Here is a 15,645-nt window from a genome sequence, read left to right on the forward strand (position 1 = left end):
AAAGTACTACAAGGCTTGTGGATATCTGCTAAGTGATATGAACATATTCTCCAATTTGTCTTTCTCAGGGCAACTGGAGTGTGGTATCGCCACTTTTTAGCCTCTCTTGAGCTGGTAACAACTGTTCACCCAGGGAGTCCCCATTCCTTTACTTGCAGAAAACCTTCTAGATTTGTAAACATCTAAAAGTACACTCCCCAACACAGTCATTTGACTCCAGGCCTATTTCTTCACTTTCTCTTACAATATATGGCTGCACTGGTGTAAATCTGCTTTTAGCCTGGATTCAGAGAGGAAAGCAGCTGAGAGAATCTCAGTACAGCCTTCTCCAGTTAACAAAACCAAGTGGGTGTTAAATAGGAAAAGATTCAACAATAGGAGGACAGCAGTGTTTCAGAATTGTTTTTTTAAAGTTTGGAAATTAATTTTAATTAATTAAAAGTGGAGAACACGCCCCTGTGGTCTGTTGTCAAGCAGAGAACATTTAGGACTGCAGCCCCAAAGTCCTGTGCTCTCCTGTGCCCATTGTGGAATGGTATAGGTTTTGGGGATGTTGAGGAAGGAAGTTTGGCCCCTTTTTCATGGTTCAGTCAGTGGTGTTTATAAGGTTCTGCTGGAATTCAAAATGTTGGTCCCAAAGGCTGGGAGGAGAATACAAGGGTTTGCTTTTGTGCTTCACAGGAGTTGCTCCAGCTGAGGCAAATGATTTCATGTTTTCTTGCACAATTTGGCTGCTGGATGGACCTTTATTAGCATGTTAGGGCCTTTACAGTGCAGAACTAAAGCTCGGGATGGAGGTCAGCAGGTGTACTCCTGAATACCAAATGCCTGATGGAGTAAGTTGCACCATATCAGAATGCTGTCCTCTTGTCTCCCTTAGTCCTCTAAGTGTCACTTATATTTTGGGGTGTATAAAAATACGCATAACTTCCCCACACATCCCTTTCAAAATAAACCCATTTGAATCAGACCATTGCAGCAACAAAAACCCAAGTAGGAGCAAAAAAAAAGCACACACACCACTGCCATCCTCCACTTCCAAACCATCATCTTTTGCCATCAACTAAAAACCAGCAGCTTCACTTGATTTCATTTTCGGTAATAACAACAAGAGAAATTTGCATCTGGGCTGACAATGTGTATAGTGAGTGTTAGCCCAGTGCGATTTGAAATTGGCAAGTTATACCAACCCTCTGGAAAACCAGGATTTACAAGGGAAATGCTGACAAACACTTAACTACAGTAGCACTTGCTCTATACTATATAACACATAAAACAGTGAAATGGAACATAAGTCTCTCCTAATTATTGAAAATATTTTGGGGCTGCCTTGTGCTAAAACACTCATTTTCATCTTGCCTTTCAGATAATTTATTTTGTCTCTCAAAGTAAATTTTGTTCTAAGCCACCTATCTTTAAAAAAATGCTGCTAATCACCATTAAAAGAGCAGCATTCTGCATGTGGTTTTTGGAAGGCTGTGTATAATAAGAAGAATTTCAAGGCTGTGTGGACTTGCATGACACCATATTATTCCATGAGCAAAAAAACCAATACTGAATGGTAATAACCATTTGTCAGGGGCAGCACGGAGGATTATATTATAACCCTTTGTGTGTGTGTGTTTATGTGTATCCTATATAAAGCAATCAGACAACTTCCAATTTCCAAACACCTGATAATGTTAAAGTTTATTTTATCACAGCCAAGGTTATATTTTCTTTCACTTCATAGTGACCCTAGGAAGAAGAGGAATAATGGATCGGGAACCTATTATAGCTATTCTGTGTTAAACAGCCAAGTAAAGGGCAAATATAGTTCTGTAGTGGAATCAATCACTGAACCCATCAGTGAGAATGACCCTCCTGGCCCCCACCTTCTTCCATGTGCCTAAGAATTTGCCATATTCAATCTTTAGGCTCTGAACCCAAATGCCCTTTGAAAGTGAATTTATGATCACTTCATCACACTGTCTATTAGCTCACTTTCTAACAAATAGGATTGAGAAATATATGGCAGGAACTGCACCGGCACATTTCCAACTAATGGTTAAAATGTCAGGGCGATAATGTACAAGTGCATCTGCCCTCAAACACAAAATCAAATGCAGCTTTACAAGAGCTGTCGCCATTCCACTTTAGTTAAAGACTTGCAAGCTTCCTTCTTCCCTTTTCCAGGGCTGCAGTTTGGAAGCTGCTGCATCTCATCAGGGCTCGGTTTGCCAGTGCTGTACTGTACTTCATTAGGCAGCTCTATTTAATGGTTTCAACAAAAGCCATCATTTTAGCCCAACTGCCTTGACTAAATTAAAATTTCCAATCTCTGTTTTAGTGTTCTGCAACTGATGTATACATAAGCAAAACTGGTCAACATCTGCCAGGGGGTTGGCCAAAAGTTCTGTAAAGATGTACTTCACATTTCTGAAGCATGTGCAAAGTAACAACGTACTTATCCTCCTGAGGGCTCTCATGATTTTACTTCACCATTTGTTCAGACACACTTTAGCAGCATATAAGCCATACAGTTGATTCTCCCCTTGGTTGCAGTTTTATCTGTAGTGTCATTTTGAGTAATTGGGGTATGGTAGCTGATCAACTTTCAGGTTTCTCATTGGCAGAAAGGGACTGTATTGGCACCAAGAAAGAATATGATGGGTCCTCTCGGTGCCTGAGCAAGTGTCCCTCTTTTGCACTTGGCTACCCAAGGCCATTAGAAAATAAGCTTAATAAAGCAACTCAGTGTATACATCTTAACTATTCCCAGCCAAGGGGATGCAGCTATAGAAGAAATATTTTAAACCAATATGAAAGATGGTAAATGTACATATTTAGTCAGTGATCTGTGAAAGTTTTTGAATTAGTTTTTAAAGCTTTGTTAAGACCAGAACGCACAGATGTTGAAAACAAGTTCAGATGTAGCGACAGATGGTATTTGATTATGAAGCAGACTGTTCATATAATACAAAGATGCTGCTTCTGCCATACACAAGTAACTGCAGAGAGTGCAGTAGAAATTTTGGAAGGCAGAGCAGTTCAAGAGCTTCTTTGTGCGGCAATAACTTTCACGTTTTTCCAGCAGTGCTAGAATCGGGATAATTTTCTTTCTTTGCAGTCAACACTCCCACTGCCCCCCCTCACCCACATTTCCCCCCCTTCCCCCCCCCCCCCCCCATTTTCTCCCCTGTTGTATAGCTGTCTTGCACTTTTTTGATCCTCTTTTCAGGTCATTTGAAATCAGATTAAGGATTATTACACTTTATTTATATTTATGGAATAACAAAGTTCCTTAAGGTTAATAATAACAATAATAATTATTACAAATTACTGATATTATCTACATAAAAAAATAGTATGATGTTTTGGATGAATCCTGAATTTTGCAATTTGCACTGTATCCAGAATCCCTGGACAGTTGTACAGGTCTTTTGCTGAGGACAACATACATGCTTATTTGCTGGGGCTGATACTATTTTCATGTTTGTCAAAACCACAGTCTTCCACTTCCCTTCTCCAAAGAGATGTGAGAATGGTACTGAAATTTGGAAAGACAGGTAGGTAGCTGCATGAAGGGCCCGCCACTGGGCACCAGCTTCACCCCACTGATTAGAAAGTTTCCCCCGCTGATGGGGGGTCCAGACCCTTTCTGCCCCTGCTGTCCTTCGGCACTGCCATAGCCCTCTTGGCCCGCCAGCTTTGAACCCCAGTACCTTTGCCCAGAGTAAGGAGCAGCTTTTGTGGCCCCAGGCAGCACCACCTGCCCGGCCCTTTGCACAGGGTCATTCACTGGCAGAGCCAGGTTTCCCCCCTTGCCCCACCACAGCACACCCTGACCTGCTCTTTTCCCTGCCAGCCACTGGGTCAGCTGTGCTGTGCCTCCCTGTGCCGCAGCCAGCAGCTGGCCATGGCCCAGTGAAGGTCTGATGAATACTCTGGAAATTTCAGGAAGGGCAGAAACACCGTTTAAGCAGCAGGACCTTCCTGATGGTGTGTACCAGCACCAAGAAGGGAGAAACCAGGCTCATGGGCAGGGGGAAATCCTCACCAGGGATGGTCTTTTCTAATTCCTCTGCGGTTCCCCCCAGGTTCTGTGAAAGCAAATGGCTGGGTAAACAGTATTCTAAAATACTGGCTCCGGTCACTCGCAAAGATGCAAAAGGATGGCTGAAAGCAAGGTTTCTGCTAGGAGATAAAGCTGAAACAGCAGCAGTGCGTCGATTGCACAATATAAACTGGGGTCTTTGGGAGGGCTGCACAGGAACCTCTTGTGCGGGCTGTTAACGAGTAACGGGAGTGTTAATGAGTAACGCACAGGGCTGGAAGACTGGGCGCTGTTCCTGGCTCTCCAGAGGGCAGATGGGGGGTCCTGGGGAGATGGTGCCACCGTCTCATGCCTCCATTCCACTGCCTATAAAATGGGGACATGCGACTGGCAGCATGAATAGATTTTCAGCTCAGCCTTTTGAAAGTGCTCGAGACTTTTCCCTGTGGCGCTCAATGCATGGTGGAGCTCCCCATCAGATCTAGGTTTTGCCTAAAGTCATAATGCATAGGCTCATGTAACAAAGCAGTGAATTTCACTGCTTCTAAACACACAAAATTTATTAGGAAAGATTGGAAATACACCCCTTGATCTGGGCATTCTTGTGCTTCCAGGCTGTTTGCAGTGTAAGACGAGCTCAGGGTGCGCGGTTTTCAGATAAGCCTTTGAAGTAGCTCAAACCTCCGCCTCGTGGGTTGTTCAAGATCCACCCCTAACTCTCCTATGGCTTTCTTTAATATGCCAGCCACTATTGCTGTGTGTGAGGGGCAGGTAAGTCTCCAGTCTGAACGGCCAATCTTCAGCCCGAGTCAGGCCATGCAGTCCCTGGGGTGGGTGTGTTGTCAGAGCCTTGTGCGGATTACTGAGAAATTGTAAAAATAATAATAATAAAAAAATAAAAATCTAAAGTGCCTCCACTTCAGAGAAATCTGGGCTTATGGTTTTGACTGGAACATCATCTCTTCCTTTAAAAGCTCTGACCAAATTATTGAGCTGATAAGCGATTTCCCTTGGTTTTACATGTGCTGGCAGGAATTATCCTTGAGTGCTGCATATTAGGGTTGTTTTGTACTAAAAGGTGTTAAACACTTGTAATAAATATTTTTCCTTATTTCCCCTAGGACACAGTTCCATCTCTGGTTGGTGAAGCATAAAAAAGAGCTGTCATGCCCAGTTTTAATAGGCAATAGGATTTCAAGCCCCCAGAGTTGTTTCACAGTCTGGCAGTAGCCATAATGAAACTGGCCACTGTTGCCACAAGACTTTTTCCTCTCCTGCGTTCTCCCCTGTTACCTCCCACAGCTGCTTGACTGGCAGGTCTCTTGCAAAACTGCAAACATATTTACATTGGAGCCAGTAGTATTTCTTTAACTATCTGTGCCATCTTTCTCTTTTTTTTTCCCCTTTCCTTTGCCTAGATAGAGACTCAACCTTAAGTATAATTTTAAAGAATAAAATTAAACCCTGCATGCAATTAACTGCCTTTGAGTGCGAACAGCAGTTCATTTTCATGTGTTTTGTTGTGAAGCAAATAGCTTGTTTGTTTGTTTGTTTGTTTTTTCACACTGATTCCCAAATAAATGGGAAAGTACCACTATTCACTCGCCTAGGATTTATTCATGAAAATGCAATCACAGCCTCGCAGACTCTGGGCAGAGAGAGGTGGGGGGGTCCTTTCTCTGAAGCAGAGTCAGTGTCTCACTCTGCTCTGCAGCTCTGGAAAGAGTCAGGCTAACCTAAGCCAACAAGCATTCATTTGAGTGTCTAAAAAAACCTGTAATATTTAAATAAAAGATATCTCTTTCATCTCTTTGAGGCACAGGTATGTTAGTAGTGCTAATAAACTGTACACAAAAATGGGCATCATGGCATTTGATGGATTTTCTGCACTCACCAATCTATCAGGCTCTAATAGGCAGTTTCTCCAAATGCCCCTGCCCACTGAAAAGCTGGGAGAACAGACAGGCCTTGCAATGAGCCCAGAGGGTCAAACACTTGGATCACACAGGGAAACAACCCTCCTACCCCACAGCCCTTTCAATCTATCAGTTCCGCCTTCATCATGGGAGCCCTCCAGCCCCATTCAACCATGAGCTTTAGCAAAGATTTAGTTTTGCGTATTGTGTTCTTAAAATAAATGCCATGCTACATTTTAAAAGTCAGTAAGATTAGTTTGTTTGGGGAAACACTGTAACCCACTGCACAGAGTGACTGACTTATTTGCCATTATTTCCTAACTGCAGTCAGTCATATGCTGCAACTCTCCCTTTCCCTCCTAACAAAGAGGAAAGACTGGATCAGAAGGGATCATCTCCATAGAAATTGTGTTGGCACAACTTAGACTGGGCATAAATAAGGGTACAGACCAAGAAAATGAGAGCAATTAACTCTTTCAGGCTCTCAAATGACAAAATGCAGTCTTCCACATTTGGTTTCTCAGTAACATGATGTGAAAAGACCCCAGTTCCTAGTGATGGTCTCATTGACATAAAATTGCTCTATTTGCCTTGCTTAGGAATGATTCATGTCTTCTTTATGATTTTAAAGCTAGAACATAGTATCTTCCTTATTGTAAAAATTCCAGGTATTAGGGGAACTGAGGATTTCCAAGCACAGATGGCCAGATCTGCAAAATTTGGATCATTTGAGGGTGCTTGAAGCCTGGGAAAGTTGATTTGGCCCTCTGCAATGACAGGGACTACTTGCCAAGTTCCAGTCTAGCTCTGAACTCCTGCAGCATTCTGAGATGCCAATAGCTAGAATTTCTTATTTAGAGATTTGTGTGCTGCAGGGTAAAATGGGAAATAGTGTCTTGTATTTCACAGAACTAGTATATTTGAGAGAAAAACTGATAAGGAGACAGAGAGAGCTAGCAATTACCCATGCAGCTCGTATCCTTTGGTCCATTAACTGGGTACCTGAGGATGATCGCCCTCTCCCTCATCTAGTTAATTCTTGATAACTGACACAAGAATGAGCCCTCCCATGTAGTCTGCAGCTGCCTTTGTAAGCCTTTGCTAGGGCTTGCTTAGCCAGCTGCTGGGTTGTAGTCTCCTCACCCTCTCTTTGCCTTCCCCCGACAAGGAAAACATTTTCATGGTTTCCCAGCAGCTCCCTCCTGGGATGCCTGTGCTTGCTCCGAACCATGATTGGAAGAGGACCTCCTCAAAGCTGGAGGCTTTCTGGAGTGGATGAGCCAGAGACCTTGACACACTCATCATTTCAGACACTGCAGTCTGCCCTGCCCACCACGCCATGGTTTTAGCATGGATCCACAGACAGTAAGTGCTGTGAGGCAGCCAGCCCCTTAGTAAATTACTTGAATATCAGGTACTTTGACCTGGAAATGCTTCTAGTATGTTAGTTTGATAATGTGGACAAACGTCAACTAGGAGAGGCAATTTTTTTGCAGTAAAACCAGAGAAGATCTCACACCTAAATGACTATTAGTTATGTAGATGTAACTTCATAACCTTCCACTGACCTCCTTTACACCTGTTGTTGATGTGGCCCAGCAAATGCAACTCCGGTTGTATGAAAAGACATGGAGTTTAAATTGCTCTTGCAGATATGAAGTATTTATTTAGTTGTTACAATGTAGCTAAAGCTGGATTCAGGTTCCAGCTCAGCTCTACAGTGTCCTGAGGCTGAATCACAGAAGGTTCTGAAAATAAATGACCTCAGATCAAAACATATTTTTAACATGCTTCTCCTTCAAAATCAGAGAAGTCTTGCATGATTTTGTGATCCAAATAAGCTACCATCTTACTGCCATCTGCACTAATTCTAAGCCAAAAAGAGACCTTTCGTATCTGAAACACAGTGATGTAAATCAGAAGTTCACTCAACTTCAAAATTTTAAGATACATATGAAACAGCAGACACAGTGAAGGAACAGAGAAAAACCATGAACAAATACATCTTGAGGAACTGTGTAAGAACAGACTAGTTATATATAATCCTACTGATGATACAGCTTGAAATGGAAGTGATCCATGAGTGACGGATTATAAGAGAAACAACAGAGAATGGTATCTGGTCACTACCCTTAACAATGCCAAGCTGGTAACAGTAACAAATGTGAACAACATCTCAACAAGCACTATCCTTGCATTCACCCAACTTGAGGGACCTCCTGTTGCAGGACACCAGCACGGCAGGCATATCCAGGAAATGATTAAACAGTATAAATAAAAGTACTTTCTAGCTCACATTGGCTACATTTTATTTAAAGGGCTGTGTATACCTCAGACATAACAGGTCTCTTACAGGGAGTTATTCCTTGTCAGATAGACTATTGCAAAATAACATTCATTATCTTAACCGGCGCTGTGCTGGAGGTAGGACACCGATGCGATAAATCATTATATCCATTTTGCAAGAGGGCTGGTGGTTTCATTAATAAATAATTTGAACTAAGGGGAAAAGAAAACCTTCAGAGGACCACAGTGTTAGGCATAACCTGGCCACAGCAGAGTGGTCCGGGGGTTCACCTCTTGATGTGGGGCAATATAAACTTTTGGAAATAAATATAAACAATGGCAATGAGCTTGTAATTTATATTTTATTTTGCACAAGCTTGCATATATACTGCACATACATTCAGTTTAGAGAAGATGGAAGGCACACAAGGCAATTGAACTACTGTATCCTTTAAGTGGTACAAAGCAAAAAGGTAAAAGTCTGGAGAGTATACAAAAGCTTTAAACACACAAAATAAAATCCACCCCCCCCCCAAACATTTTTCCTGTGTTTATCTTAAATTTAGTAGCTGCCAAGCTAGAATTGTAACTTTTTTCAATCAATTGTCTACTGCACCTTTTTTTTTCCAAACGGACAGGGGAGTCTTATTGTTTTATCTTGTCATCAATTAATATTACAGTACATCCTTGGTAATACAAAATTGTACACCTTCATCAAATAAATTAGGATAAATTAAACCAATAAATTATGCAAAGTCTTCAGAACAATAGACAACAACAAAAAAATCCACAGTTGAAATTGCCTCTAGCTAAAAAATAAAATAAAAAAAAATCAAAAATCGACTTTATCAGTTCAGTTATTGTACTATCTTCAAATTAAAGGGTCTTTATTACAAAAAAAAAGAGCTTAATAATGCTATTTACAACATATTGCTAAATAATATAAAGGCAGTGTTTTGTCACTTTTGTAACTATATACATATGAGTAATGGCTGGGACAATATCAGTTTAAACCTTAACCTTTGACTCTTCTGGGCAGCATTAAAACCAACCTTAAGAGGCTTTTTTTTCCTTCTTTTTTTAGTTTCTGACTCTTCCACGATATATGGTAATGAGATGGTTATTGTGTTTGTCTACTATCTCACTAGTGGTACAATTAATGCAGAAAGTATGGATTTTGGAGAAAAATGTAAGCTCACTGTTTCTTCTAGATTTGTTTCTACATATCCCAGTATTTGTGCATTTGGAAGGTGGCTGCTTTGGGAGAGAGGTGACTGTGGCTCAGATGAAAAGACTAAATAAAGTCATAGTGCCACCACCTTTCATACACTAAAAAGGATATTCCTAAGAAGATACAAAGGTTAAATACCAGTTTTCATCCCAGCTCTAAATATGAGCATTTTTAGCTTCAGTTTATAGATGGTTTACAACCAACAGTTCTACAGAAAACAAAATTGCATTTCCTTCAACAGAACATTTAAGTGCAATACAGTAACTGCTTACTCATATAAACCAGTTACATTCCTTAAGGGGAGCTTTTTGAAAACAATGCGTATTGGAATTTTCAAACACATAGTTGGTACCAGAAGGAAACATTTGCACTATTAACACCAATGATTGCTATATAATACACATGGCAAATATAGTTTTTGCTTTCACTTCTCATGTACAGTGCTCATTTTGGGGGTTTTGTAAACCACTTTCCATTTTTAATATATATATATATATCTTTCTGTATATATATATATGTATAATCTTTCAATGCTGCTGGTGAAAATCCTATCTTTAAAGCCACAAAATCTTCACCTTTATTTCTTAATTAATATTAACCTGTGGAAAAAAAACATTTTTCTATTAACTGACTTCATATACATAGAAAAAAATTCTGCAATTTTACAGAAACTGTATTACCCATTCCCTTGACATCTGATGAAAGAGACTTAACTTTTAAAAGTAGAGAGCTGGATTTTCAAGAATGCTTTCAACTATCTACACAGTTACTGTAGTGTTTCTTATAAATTCAACAGATGTTTTCAGAATGTAGTTATTAAAATCTTATGTCTTTATGCAAGAACAGCCATAAGGTTGAATATTTACATTGCTTTATAAAAGTTCCCCTCGATTTTCAATGTTCACCCACATACCTGGTACAGTAACAAAGATTCTTCAAACTTAAAACACTTTAATTAAATAATACTCAGAGGCACAAAGCAAACCTCAGGAATACATGGGTGAACACCTTCTTAAATAATTACTACATTCTAACATCTTCCACGTGTTTACCATTAAATGTGAAACGTTCCCATTAAACAACCAGAGATACAGTAAGAATTAAATGTTTTGTAGTTTCAAATAGAACATTCTTTTCACAAAACATAACAAATGTCTAAAATAGGTTCTTAATCTAGATAGGAAAAAGGTAAGCTTTTCACTTCATACGCATATTTTGTGTGTGTGTGTGTGTTTCTGTGTAAATATACATACATATGACCACACATGTTGTCCTGTGTGTGTGACTACATATGTATATGTATACGCACATATGTCACGTATGAAATATTGCTTCTATACTACTTTTCATCAGGCTAAGAAAACACAAGATTTGCACCACAGTTACAAAAAATTGGCTTCTACAAGAATTTTCAAAACTTGAATGCTGCTCAAACAATTGAGAAAAAATAATTTGCATTATCAAACTGTTCTAAAAATTCTCTTCTTCAAAAACGTATTCTCCTGCTTTGTTTTTTTTTTTTTTAATTTTTAAAAAGACACAAAATATGCATAGCTATCAACATTATGTCAAACAGCTGGAAAAAAAAAAGTCAGTGTTTATTGCAGCTGTAGTAATTGAAAAATAAAGTTTAAAAGATGAAAATTGTAAGCCACAGAAGGCACAAGAACAATTGTACTTGTGGGGGAAAAACTGGTATTTTGAAGGATTTTTTTATCCTTCCGCTGGTGCATTTAAGGTCTAGGCACAGACTATAACCTCAAGTTTATATGCAGAAATAAATCTGAATTAGCAGTAAATGAATGGTAAGATGGGGTTTCTATATGGATTTCAAAATTCTTTTCCTATGTAAACTTTTCATTACAATAGAAGTAGCCTCCTGCCTTTTAGCCATTTTTAGTGAAATAATATTGAGATCATTTAAAAGAAACTGGATTCTACTTAGAATTTAGTACGAATACATGTATTTGTAATTTTAGGTGCATTGGGAGGCACAAAGGCAATATGGCTATAAAATGCAGAAAAATCATGTAACTGGAATGATCAAATTATCATTTATTCAAACCAAGGAGGTTTTTATTTTGTTTTTAAGATGAAATTTCTATTCCTAATTCCTATGCCTCATTTACTATTGAGATCATGCTACTCATAAATAAATAAATAAATGCAACAACATCAAGTGTTGAGTACACAATTTCACTTATTTAGATTATGTGAATCCCATTGCAGCCAAATAATAATAATAACAATAATAATAATATTAATAATAATATTAATAATAATATGATAATATAATAGTAATAATAAAAGCAACTGTGAAATCACAGATTGAGATGGTAGCTAGTAGTATGTCCACATAGTATGACTAAAGTATGGCTTTGCTTTCTTATGTCCAAGGTGACAATGCAGTTATATTTTGTATCTGATGGTATGCCAATGATGAACTTACTGTATTAAAACTTGAGCATTTTATGCCACTTCTTCCCATAAATCAAAAAGTGCATGAACACAATTTTCACCCTCAGATTTCATTGGAGTTACATTTTTATGAAGTGTAATGTTTACCAAATCATGCACACACACATTAAAAAAGAAAAGAAAAATGAAATAAAGAAAAGAAAATAAAATGAAAGAAAATGTAAGAAAATAAAATAAAGAAAAATAAATCCTGTCTACTGTAAGGATACATACACTATTAGGTACTCTCAGAGAGTCTAAGATCAAGATTTGTTTTGCTTTTAATGCATAGTGAAAATGTTGGCACTTCATCCCATGCTATTGTCTGCATTGCCTATACTCCACAGATACTGCCAGTGTTTGAAAAGAATGACAGGGAATCGTAGGATTGTGCTGTTTAATTTGAAGTCAGCAGGTTTTTAAGGCTTTCTGCTAACAATAATTGCTTTCATACATTTCTGTCTATCAGCAGTATTTATAAATGAAGTGAAATTGCAATGATCAGGTCAGCTCTTTAGTCACATGGGTAAACTTTCACTCTCCAAAGTCAAAATGTAATTTTAAAATAAAGAAGATACCAATATCCTAGATGGTCTAAATATAATTCACAGCTAATTAGGAATTTCCTCAAGATTTAGATTTAATTATGTAGAGGAAAATACTATTGATGATAACAATAAATTCTTACTGCATCCGTACAAAAGACGACAAAGAAAATGACAAATACAGTGTGCCATAGCATATTCAACCTTCCCCCAAACTTCTGGAGAACATATCTTTCTGAAAACATGAGAAAAGGAGAGCCACTAAAGAAAGCACGAGAACTAGCAGCCAGCTTTCTTTCTGTCACATCGGGGTATAGTGTTCAGGCAGACTCAGATCCATCATGGACTTTACACTGTAGCTCAGGTTTTGGTCAACACTAGCTCCAGCTTCAGAAGACAAGTGCAGCACATTGCTCAAATAGATTTTTTTCTTTTTTTTTTAAAGCTGCACTTACTGTAGTTTTAAAAATCTAATTTGGCTATCTGAACCCTGCATAGCCAGGAGGACACTGATTTTTGTATATGCTTGATTAGATTTTTATGAAAATGTAATTTTTATTCTTCTGATTAGGAAAAGACTAATTATATTTTACAGCTACAAACAAGCCTTTTTTTTTTTTCCCCTTTGCCTCAGCACTGTGAGGTGAAGACTCTTTACTATATCCAAGATCATTCAAAAAGCGCCTTTCAGAACAGATGTCAAATATGGACAGAAAACTTTGTATACTGGAAAACGGATCTTGGGAGGCAGAATGGACTAAGAAAAGAATAAATTTAGGGACAAATGCCACTTAAAGTAAGACCAAGACATGGCAATATAGGACGCTGAAGGTTTCATTTTTACTCTATGGAGAGTGAAATGCTTCCGCTTTAGTAAGCTGACCATATTCCAAAATTAGTGTGGTTGATACGATACTGTGCATGAATTACTGGCCTAACCCTGCAAGAATGGTATTTGATTTGTGCAAACATCCCTTGCTGCAATTTAGAGAAACAACAACCTGGCATGTTGATTACTGGTGCAGGGTATCTGTCATTTCTGTAAGAAAAGCATGAAGAATAGCGTTTGCATTTTTGGGCGTCACTTCTTGGAGTGAGTACCTATAATAGATGTTGTATTTGTTTTGAAGTATGAAACAAAATCTAGTTATTGATTAAAAAGTATATAAATACAAATAAAAAAGCTCAAAGCTTATGAAGTGACTCCACAGAGTTCAGACCTTTAGCAGTATAAACATAATATAAACTTCATTGTCTGTAGTATTGTGCCATGACATTAGTCTCACTAAGACAAAATGCCACTTTGCAGCAAGCAATAAATCTGACAAAGCATTTTTAAACATAATGCCCTAACTTGCTAAGACAGGCTTTTACACACTTCCAAACTCTTCTCCCTGAAAATTAACCCCGTTGATTCTTCAAATGTTAAGGGTCTTGGGCAAAAGTAAACCAAAGGCTGAAGTAAAATAACCATCCCCTTGGAACTAAACGAAAACTTATATCCAGGAGGGATCAGTCTAATTTCATATACATATATATATGTATGCGATACACATATATATGAAATTAAAATAGAGACACACATGACTTGGGCATCAGAAGGGGACTGCTACTTTCATACATTCATAAATAGCTGCTGAACTCTCTACTCATGAAGAAGCTCTTGTAGGCAGTTTGGGGATTTGAAAATCTCAGGGACCTCACTGTCCAGCTTACAGATGACCTTGTATATGGCCTTCTTCCAGGAAGGATCAACATCTTTGCCTGCGATAATGGCATTGAAAAACTCCCGTAACGTGATCTGAGCCACTTCCAGGAATCTCTCTGGAACCTGCTGATACAAGGAGACAATGGCATTAATACAGTTTTCAATTTCAAGTCTCTGGTTCTTCAAAGGAAACTGAGCTAAGTTCTTTCTTTCAGAAAGGGGCTTACATAGCACCTGCATTTTCTAAATGTGGCAGCCTTCTATTCTCTTATGCAAAGCTGTTATATATAGTACTATAGCAATAACTTTTATAACATGTGTTAGAGATCTTTATAAAGTCTACTGACAGAATGTAGGTAACAAAATGTTGCTGTCTGAGTTTGGAGAGTGGGGGATTTATAGGATATAATTAGCAGGAGGGGAAACAAACACAATTGTCTTTAAGGAAAGAAATCTCTGCTTGATATTTTACCCGTGCATTTAGGGCTATGTTCTCCTCTCCATGTGAGGACTAATATGAAAGTTATGCATGCACAGAAAGCCCTTTGTACCTCTGTCCTTAACTTTGGTTACAACCAGTGCTGAAAGCTATCAAAGAAATGGAGTACCTCTGAATGTTATTTGTAGTTTAAAAGCAAGCAAGCAAGCAAGCCTTCAGCTAGTAGCTTGCTTCTCTGGCTGCTATGCATGAGAACCCCATAAGACGGCTTTCTCAAGAGACGTTATGGTTTCCCCTTCTTTTTCGTAAGTGTACAAATAGCACCCTAACCTCTTCAATGGGTGCATTGTGCTCCAAGTGGCTACTGAGCTGAGATGCTTTAGACTCATTTGTGGTTTGTAAATGTCACTGTAACTTCATGGGTAAGTCAAACAGTCAGCTAGCGGGAACATGCCACTCTCATAAGCCCCTGAACAATGGGTGAATGTTAAAACCCACAGTTACCTCCAAACTTTAGTAATTTGTTCTAAATAGTTGTCTCAGGCACTAGCACCACCTTCTTACCCTTTGCCTTATATGATTCAAAAGCAATGACTATAATGAACTGTAGGGCAGTTGCAAGGTTGAGGTAATCTCCATAAAGATATTCTTTTCTTTTACTATGGAAATATGGCTTCACAGCTCTACAACTGCTAATACATGGCCAGCCAGTAGCCAGCATGCTTATAATAGCAAGTATTCCCTCACTCCTACTCTTTGCCCCCTCGGGCAAGAGGAGTTCTCCGACCTACCCTAGGAGCCACTTGAACCCTTCCTGTGACCAACAGACACTTGGGCAGATCTCACTCATTTACTGAATTCATGTCACATTGCCAGATCAGGACCACCTCCTTACTCTCTACTTCAGGCTTTTGTCCTTCTCCCTTTAGAAGCCACTCTCAGAAAACTTGTCTGGAAATGTATATGAATAACCTGACACCACAGAGCTCTGGAGCCTCACTCACCTATCACCACTGGGGAAACACTA

General features: G+C 38.9%; 1 protein-coding gene across 5 annotated transcripts in view; it reads right to left on the minus strand.

The window, feature by feature from the left end:
* The window catches only part of PROX1 (prospero homeobox 1), a 65,611-nt gene that overhangs the window by 7,237 nt on the left and 42,729 nt on the right, over nucleotides 1-15,645 (minus strand). For 3 of the 5 annotated variants that reach the window (XM_064648249.1, XM_064648248.1, XM_064648250.1), the window contains one exon: nucleotides 8,582-14,305. The exons of 1 other annotated variant lie outside the window; for it this stretch is intronic. In XM_064648249.1, the coding sequence (XP_064504319.1) occupies nucleotides 14,117-14,305 (189 nt within the window). In that variant the 3' untranslated portion in view covers nucleotides 8,582-14,116. Of the gene's footprint in view, nucleotides 1-8,581; nucleotides 14,306-15,645 lie in introns of those variants that run through there. One more of the 5 variants, XM_064648251.1, reaches the window with a different exon arrangement.

This window comes from Pseudopipra pipra, chromosome 3, assembly GCF_036250125.1.
Source record: "Pseudopipra pipra isolate bDixPip1 chromosome 3, bDixPip1.hap1, whole genome shotgun sequence".
Lineage (NCBI taxonomy): Eukaryota > Metazoa > Chordata > Aves > Passeriformes > Pipridae > Pseudopipra > Pseudopipra pipra.